This window comes from Otolemur garnettii, unplaced genomic scaffold (assembly GCF_000181295.1).
Source record: "Otolemur garnettii isolate 467f Iridium unplaced genomic scaffold, OtoGar3 scaffold00093, whole genome shotgun sequence".
In the NCBI taxonomy this organism is placed as follows: domain Eukaryota; kingdom Metazoa; phylum Chordata; class Mammalia; order Primates; family Galagidae; genus Otolemur; species Otolemur garnettii.
This window is the reverse complement of record NW_003852488.1, coordinates 6,154,623-6,163,683: the sequence shown is the minus strand read 5'-3', so window position 1 is coordinate 6,163,683 and position 9,061 is coordinate 6,154,623. Positions and strand designations below refer to the sequence as shown.

The window sequence follows — 9,061 nt, the reverse complement described above, 5'->3', positions numbered from 1 at the left end:
CAACGCCCGGCTATTTTTTGGTTGCAGCCATCATTGTTGTTTGGCGGGTCCGGGCTGGGGATTCGAACCCGCCACCTTTGGTGTACGTGGCTGGCGCCTTAGCCGGTTGAGCTATAGGCGCCGAGCCAAAGTTTTAGATTTCTATAATGCTTTTTTTTTGTTAATTTCATGCAGTGTCAAATTTATCTTCTTATCTGTGACTTTTTTTTTTCTCTACAATATGGTAAGGAGCATTAATTCAAATTTTAAAGTAATCAAATTTGCCAGGCAAGGTGGCTCAGGCCTGTAATTCTAGCACTTGGGAGGCTGAGGCGGGTGGACTGCTTTAGCTTAGGAGTTTGAAATCAGCCTGAGCCAGAGTGAGATCTCGTCTCTAAAATTAGCCAGGCATTGTGGTGGGTGCCTATAGTCCCAGCTGCTTGGGAGGCTGAGGCAAGAGAATTGCTTGAGCCCAAGAGTTCAAGGTTGCTGTAAGCTGTGACTCCGTAGCACTCTACTGAGGGCAACAAAGTGAGATTCTATACCAAAATAAAAATAAAAATAAATAAAGTACTCAAATTAACAAGACAAAAACCCAGTAATTTGACTGAACATCCTTAATAGGAAACTCTAAGAACTTAAAAAAAAACATAAAAATATGAAGTTTTTAGAAGTTTAAAGAACCTTAAAAGAAGTATCATTTCTGTATTTTTATTATACTGACAGTATTATTATTTATTGTTATTATTATTCTGAAACTGTTATGTCATAGGATTAGCAAATAAGTAATTATGTTACTGTGGTTAGGAACAAAGATATTTTACATGCAAGTAAAAAACCAATACAACTATAAAATCAAACAAATTAAAATTAAAACCTACAATCTTAAATTTTCACAGAAAGTATCAATGAATATATAACATGAATATATTTTTCTCTTCAAAAAATTCCCTAGCTCTCTCAACTTAAAATGCTTAGAAATAGTAGTCAACTTAGTAGTAAATCCGGTACTGGCAAAGCTTGACATTCCATCAGTGGGCCCAAATCTGAGAGTTAATAGTCCAACTACATTAATATAGAGCAAGGAAGTGAAAGGTGGGTTTGGAACTAAAAGTCAATAAATTGAAACTGGCATAAGTATCAAAATAATAACTATAACAGTATGAAACCCATCTAGCATATTTACAAGTTCACAATGCTAATTTTAAAATAAAACAAATGAAAGATGGCTCGGTGCCCATAGCACAGTGTTTACAGAACCAGTCACATACACCAAGGGTGGCAGGTTCCAACCTGGCCCAGGCCAGCTAAACAACGATGACAACTGCAACAAAAAATAGCTGGGTGTTGGGGCGGGTGCCTGTAGTCCCAGCTACTTGGGAGGCTGAGGCAAGAGAATTGCTTAAGCCCAAGAGTTTCAGGTTGCTATGAGGCCACAGCACTCTACCAAGGGCAACATAGTGAGACTCTGTCTCAAAAAACAAAACAAAACAAATGTGGCTCAAGTGGCTAAGGCTCCAGCCATGTACACCCAAGGGGGTGGGTTCGAATCCAGCCCAAGCCCGCCAAACAACAAAGACGGCTACAACCAAAAAAAAAAAAATAGCTGGGCGTTGTGGTGGGCGCCTGTGGTCTCAGCTACTTGGGAGGCAGGAGACTCGCTTGAGCCCAGGAGTTGGAGGTTGCTGTGAGCTGAGATGCCACAGCACTCTACCCAGGGGGATAGCTTGAGGCTCCTGTCTCAAAAAAAAAAGCCAAAAACCAAAAAACAAAAAACCAAATGAAAGAACTTCAGTGGTCACCAGTGAAGGATGTCAGGGAATTAGCCAATTACTTTGAAAACTAGTAAATAAAGGGAAAGAATTTTTCCCCTTTTCTGTAAGAACTCTATGTCAGAATAAATGAAAAGACAGTTAAGGGAAATTTTCTTTATGAAAGTATTCTACCTACTAAAGCAAGAAGTATTGATAAAAATAGAATTATCACCATTTTGCAACCCCCAGTGAAATAAAAGCTCTACTCAATGATCACTGATGACTCAAACATTACAAAAAGATACAATAGAGTACCGTCTGCCTCTTGGTAAAAATATTCAATACTACTTATGAAATATTGCAGAAATTTGAGTCTCAATCTAATCAAGCCTCTATATCTAACAGTCATAGTAAATTCAGGACTAGAAAACAGGTTAAATAAAACCACAGGGATACAATCAGCAAAATCTAGAATATGAAAAACTCCATGGGACAAACAGCCCAGTTTCTTCAACAAACTGCAAGAAACAATAAGTTAAAAGAAAAAAAGTAGTAGGAACCTATAGACTAAAAGAGATATCAATCTAATGTAATTTGAAGAAACTTTAAAAAAGTGATGAATGAGAAAATTTGAAAACTAGATATTTAATAAATAAGGAATTACTATTAATTTTACATGTGATAATGGTATTGCTATTTATGTGTTAAAAGAGATAGCCTTTGTATCTTTAAAGACACAGAAATATTTAGGGATAAAAAAACATGAATAATATGATTTGGGAGCTTGGTCTAAAATAACCCAGAAGAAAGTAGAGAGAATGACTAGAATTGAGATAAAACAAAACTAGGTATGAGATGATTAAGTGGTAAAAGTAGGTAACAGATACATGGGGGTTACTTTATACAATTCACTCTATCGTTGTATACATGTGAAGTTTTTTAAAGTAATTTTTAAAAATTTCCTTCAGAAAAGACTAAAACAAAATCAGTTATACTTCTTTGAAAATATCATATTCAACTTACGACTCTCCAAATGTATTTATATTCTCACACAGAGCTAAGGCCTTAAACAAAAGAACGACTCTATTGGTGTATTCTAAGGATAAGCAAGGCAGTGACATTTTTTACTTTGAGAAAAACATTCCCAGCATTTCAAAATCACATTAGATACATTAAAAACAAACCAATCCTGCCTACTTTTAAGTGAGCATCTGGTTTTGAGCACACTGGCATTATAATAGATGACTCCTAGGTCATCTTTGTGATTATCTGCCTGTTCAGGCAGAGTAAGAGTAAAGTGGGATTCAAACTTTGTGTGTTTACTACAAGGCTATCTCACCAAACTTATGATCTATATTTTCAAGTCTCCAGAATATTTTGAAGTTCACAAAGGATAAATAAAAGTTGAGTTTTGAAACTCAAGTATTTTACCAGATACCTAACTTTTTTTCCACAAATAAAGGAAAAAAAAATACCCACGATCTTTTAAAACAATTTAGAACTGCTTTACCACTATTCAGACACTTACACAAAAGCAGATTTACATACCTTGCCTGGACTGTGAAGGCGCTACAGGAACTTCTTGGTTTGGCTCAAAAGGAAGTTCAGGTGTTAGGTTTTCAAACTGCTCTTTACTAATGACATTTAGCTTCTTAAAGTTCTCAACTTCTTGCTGAAGCAGAATGGAGGAATCTAATTACTAAACTGGCTAACAAAGTAACCAACAGATAATAATTGATATCAACCTCAAAAAAATGAGCTTTTTTAAAAACAGGGATTAACTGCAGCAGAGTAAAAAAGATGTTCCAATAATCCAGCATTATATTTAATAACAATTAATATTCAGAGTCTAAAAGCACAAAACCCCCTAAAATATTACAAATATTTAAAAAATTAAAAACATACATACATACATATCATTATTGGTTGAGCATTTACTCATACAAGGCCACCACAACACACAGAAGTAACAATGTAATCTAATACATGTTCCCTATCCTTAAGGAATGTATAAGTTAGATGGAAAGGAAGAAATGTATACATAAAAGCTAATAATATTATGTAGTATATAAAAGGTGATATTTGGTGTAAGAACTGAAATCATCAGGGAGTCACCATAGAAAAAATAGGAAAATAGCACTTCTTGAAGGATGAAAATTGAGAGAAAAGGAAAAAGTATGCTAGATTAGGTAATGTAGGAAAGATGAGAAACTTGGAAAAAGCAATGTGTTTATTAAAAAGTAATTAAGTGAACGAAAAAATCTGTGTAGAACCAGCAGCAAAAAGGCCTAATAAGAAAGTTGGAGAAAGGTACTAAAAGATTGTTAGTACTGGGTCAAATTTTCACACATTTACATGTGATAGAAGATAAATCTGAATGGCCCTGGAGGGTGATTTCCAAACCCTTTTAGAAGTCTAGCAGCAAGGTGGGCAGGTTTCAGTTGTTAGCTCGAAAGCAGAATAGGGGGTTCTGGAGGCTCCTCCTTTCTAACTACTGTTATATAGTTACTTAGATGCTTCCTACCCTAGAGAGATGGAGGCGACTCTCTACTGGAAGTTCATTTGGCCATGGTACATTAAGACCCTCTATGTCTGGCCTAAACTGTGGAATAAAAAAAAAAAAAAAAGAATTTGAGGTACTACCTATACTCTACTAATTTCTTGTATGTTTTCCCCAGTAAAATCCATAGAATGTCTACACCACATGGTGCTGGTGGATACATGACTATGTGGCAACATCCAAAGAGAGCGTGGACAGGGTGGCACCTGTAGCTCAGTGGGTAGGGTGATAGCCACATACACCTAGGGTGGTGGGTTCAAATCTGGCCCAGGCCAGCTAAACAATGACAACTACAACAAAAAAATAGCTGGGCGTTGTGGTGGGCACCTGTAGTCCCAGCTACTTGGGAGGCTGAGGCAAGAGAATCACTTAAGCCCAAGAATTTGAGGTTGCTGTGGGTTGCAATGCCACGGCACTTTACCGAGGGGGATATATTAGTGAGACCATGTCTCAAAAAAAAAAAGAGAGCTTAGACAGGTAAAAACATAAAGTATTTGTCAGATAGAAGCAAATTAAATAACAAAATTACACAAAAGTTGTAGTGGCTTGCTCTTAATAGCTAACTAAAGAATCTTTTCCTTTTGTCATCAAACATGAACAGTTACTTGTCAGCTCACACCATTTATTAGATCCTGCTAGCCTTTTACGCTATCATGTCACTAGTGTGTATGGCTAGTATATGGCTTCCATCATGAAAAATTATGTTTATGAGATTCATCTGTGTAAATAACTACTAAATCACTATAATTTAAGCTTAATTGCTTCAGTTCCTGCCTCCATACCAAAATTTCCTTCTCAAAAATCTTCAATAAGCTCTTCAGTCTAAATCAGTCATTATTCCTTCTTCACTGTTCCTTATCTTGCCATAGAGCTTGCTATTGGCAATTACCAATTCAATGAATAATTATTGTATGTTTACCATATGCCAGAGATGAATCACACAATTCTACTCTGATGGGAACACAAAGAGTGTTTTTGTTTTGTTTTTTAACTAATTCATTAAAAGTATAACATAAGCACACACTAGAGAAGGGGACAAATCTTAAGTATACATCTCAATGAGTAATCAAAAGTAAATGAACTTGAGTAATCACCATTCAGATAAACAGACTACCAGTACCCTAGAACTTTCCTTCATGCCCCTTCCAATCAAGGCTTCCTCTCTGTCCCAAAATAATGAACATGCTAACTTCAATACCATAGAGGTTTTGCCTCTTTCTGAAATTTATAAAAATGGAATAATAGTGTATGGCTTGTATTATGCAAAATTATGTCTGTGAGATTCATCTATGTGTAACCATAGTTTATGGTTCTACAACAAAGGTCAGCAAACTACAGATCCCAGGCCAAAGTCTATTTTTATAAATGGGTTTAGTGAAATACAACCACACCTATTTGTTTACATATTACCTATGGATGCTTCATTGCTACAACTGCAGAGTTAAGTAGTTGCCACAGACAACATATGACACACAAAGTTTAAAATGTTTGCTATACAGCCCTTTATAGAAAATGTTTGTCTATTCTGCTCTATTCTAGAATATGAATACATTGCAATTTAAAAAAAAATCCATCCTAGTGTTTAATTTCCTATTGCTCTACATCTTTACCAACACTTGGTATTATCAGTCTTTTAAAATTTAGCCATTTTGGGCTCAGCGCCCATAGCTCAGTGAGTAGGATGCCAGCCACATACACTAAAGCTGGCGGGTTCGAGTCTGGCCCGGGCTTGCTAAACAAGCAATAACAACTGCAACCAAAAAATAGCTAGGCATTGTGGTGGGTGCCTGCAGTCCTAGCTACTCAGGAAGCAGAGGCAAGAGAATCGCTTAATACCAAGAGTTTGAGTTTGCTGTGAGCTGTGATGCCATGGCACTCTACCCAGGGTGACAGAGCGAGACTCTGTCTTTTAGTCATTTTGGAAGAGACTAAACTACAGATACCGCAACAACATCCTAGATGGATCTCGAGAATATTATGATTAAAAAATACCAACCTCAAAAAGTCACAAGCTGTATTATTCCATTCATACAATATTCTTAAAATGATAAAATTACAGAGATAGAGTGCAGTTTAGTGGTTCCTGAGGTTAAGGAGAGTGAAAGCAAGGCAAGTGAGCGTGGTAGTTTGGTACCTTGATTGTGGTGAATCCACACATGATAAAAATGGCATAGAACTATAAAAATTTCTTTTTTTAGCCACGCCTGACTATTTTTTGTTGCAGTTGTCATTGTTGTTTAGCTGGCCTGGGCCGGGTTTGAACCTGCCACTTTTGTGGCTGGTGCTGCAACCACTGTGCTATGGCCACTGAGTCTATAAAAACTTCTTATCACACACATTTGTGATAAGAAATGTCTACTTCCTGATTTAATATTGTGCTATAGATATATAAGATTTAACTTTTGGAGGGAACTAGGTGAAAGGTACACAGGAATTCTCTGTACTATTTTTACAACTTCCTGTGAACCTCTAATTATCTCAAAATAAAAATTTTAAAAGTTGGGGTTTTAAAACTTTTAAAAAGTTGTTGTGGCATCACAGCTCACAGCAACCTCAAACTCTTGGGATTAAGCAATTCTCTTGCCACTGCCTAGTGGCAGCACCTTTGCAATCTCTCCTGACAAAAATCAGAGAGAAACACATACAGGCACTGCCACTCGGACCCCCAAGCTCAGGAATAGGGCGGTGAGGAAACAGGTGGAGAGAAGGTAAAAGGCATGGAAGCAGACTCCATGTGGAGATCACAGTGTGGTCTGGGCTACTGGGAGCCTAGGGCCATCCCCTGTGGCCTCTTGCTGGGATGGTCTGGGAACAGACTTGAATCCTGTGCAAATTGGCTAGACTGGACAGCCAGCACTGAGGAGGAAGAAAAGAAAAGGCCAGGGTCCTCTCCTTCTCCCAGGTTTCAGGTGCACTAGTCTTGCTGCTGTGGCCTGACCTGCAGCTTCTCTAAGCTAGAGTCAATAATCTGTTGCTGACCACTACCCTCAGGGACCACAGGTGGATCCATGTGCAAGAACCAGTGAGAAGTAGGCTGTGTGGGAGACGTTGCACCAGGGAGACAGTGGCCTACTGCTCCACCTCAGCAGGTTACAAGAGTGGTGCCAGAATTACAGTAGCCCTTTAATAATGGCATCATGGGTTGGTCCCGGGTATGTGGCTTCCCAGAAGCCCTGAAGCACGTGGGTCTGGTCTGCTGTGCCACTGGCACAGCCTCTGCCCTCCAGGCTTGGGTTGTTGTTGCCATACTGTTCCCTTTGTAGAAGAGTTTGGAGTGGCCCCAGCCCCACACCTCCTGTCAGAATCTAGTTCTCATTTAGGCCACTGAGCCTCAGCCAGGTCCAGTGTGGACTCTGGAGCCCCCCACCCAGAGAGTAGTTTGGTGGGCCATCCTAGAACATCTGGCATTCTCCCCTCAGGCCTGCAGCACCACTCCCCAGACATTCAGTGCCATCTCTGGCTCACTAGAACGTCCCCACTGAGAGCACAGCAGGAAACTCCACCTCTAAATCTCAAGTTGGCAGCCACTGAAAATCCTGGAGAACGGAACTCAGCGGATTGCTGTTTCTAACAGCTGCAGTTATTTCTAATTCTAAAGCATCACCTATAGATTCTTTTTTTCTTCCTATTTCTTTTCCAAGGCAACAAAGTGGATTTTAATTATCATAATCAATTCTAATTTTTTTTGAGTTCTTTCCCTTTTCTTTGAAAGCAACAAAGAAAATTTTAATAATTATAGCCTAAAATTTTCCCTTTTTCCTTCTATTTCTTTTTCCAAAGCAAGAAAGATTTCAATAATTACAGTCAGTTTCTTTTTCTTCTTCTTTTTCTCTACTATACCTTAAGGTCAACTCAACCCAGCATCCTAAAGTTAAAGAAAGAAAAGGTAAAGGAAGGAAAGGTAAAGGAAAAAAATAGAAAAAAAAGGAAAAATAAGAAATTACACATGAGAAGGAACTGGCAAAAAAACCTCTGGCAATATGAAAAACCAGGACAGATCAATTCCCCTAAGGGATCACAAAGGAGCTACTGCAGAAAATTCCAACTATAAAGACATTATTGGAGGAGCACAGCAACTTATATCTGTAATCGTAGAGCTCTGGGAGGCCCAGGTGAAAAGATCCCTTGAGGCCAGGCGTTCAAGACTAGACTGTTTCTAGTAAAAGCAGAAAAATTAGCCAGGTATGGTAGTACATGTGGTAAAGTCCCAACTACTTGGGAGGATGAGGCAGAAGGATCGCTTGAGCCCAGTAGTTTGAGGTTGCTATGAGTTAGGCTAATCCCATAGCATTCTACCCAGGGTAACAGGGAGGGAAGCAGAGAGGGAGGGAGGAAGGACTTGTTGAAATAACAGAAATGGAATTCACAATATGGATGGCAAATAAGACAAACGGAATTCAAGAAAAGGTGGAAAACCAGCAAAAGAAGTTCAAAAATTGTCTCAAGAAAGCAACAAAATTAAAGATAAAGTCACCAAGGATTTAGACATAATTAGGAAGGATATAATAGAGCTTAAGGAATTGAAAGAGACATTCAGGTAGTTTCAAAACACAACAGAGAATTTTGGCAACAGATTAAACCATGGAGAAGAAAGAATCTTAGAACCTGAAGACAAAACTTCCAAGCTAACCCAATCACTTAAAGAGGCAGAAAGAAGAGAGCAAAGGCAGAGCAATCTCTTACAAAAATAAGGGATTGGCTTGGCGCCTGTGGCTCAAGTGGCTAAGGGGCCAGCCACATACACCTAAGGTGGCAGGTTCAAATCCAG

General features: G+C 38.4%; 1 protein-coding gene across 2 annotated transcripts in view; it reads right to left on the bottom strand.

Annotated features, from left to right (window-relative positions):
* Nucleotides 1-9,061, bottom strand: part of LARP1B (La ribonucleoprotein domain family member 1B) — a 138,968-nt gene that overhangs the window by 46,180 nt on the left and 83,727 nt on the right. For both annotated transcript variants that reach the window (XM_023516569.1, XM_023516570.1), the window contains one exon: nt 3,282-3,405. In XM_023516569.1, coding sequence (XP_023372337.1) covers nt 3,282-3,405 — 124 coding nt within the window. The remainder of the gene's footprint in view (nt 1-3,281; nt 3,406-9,061) is intronic.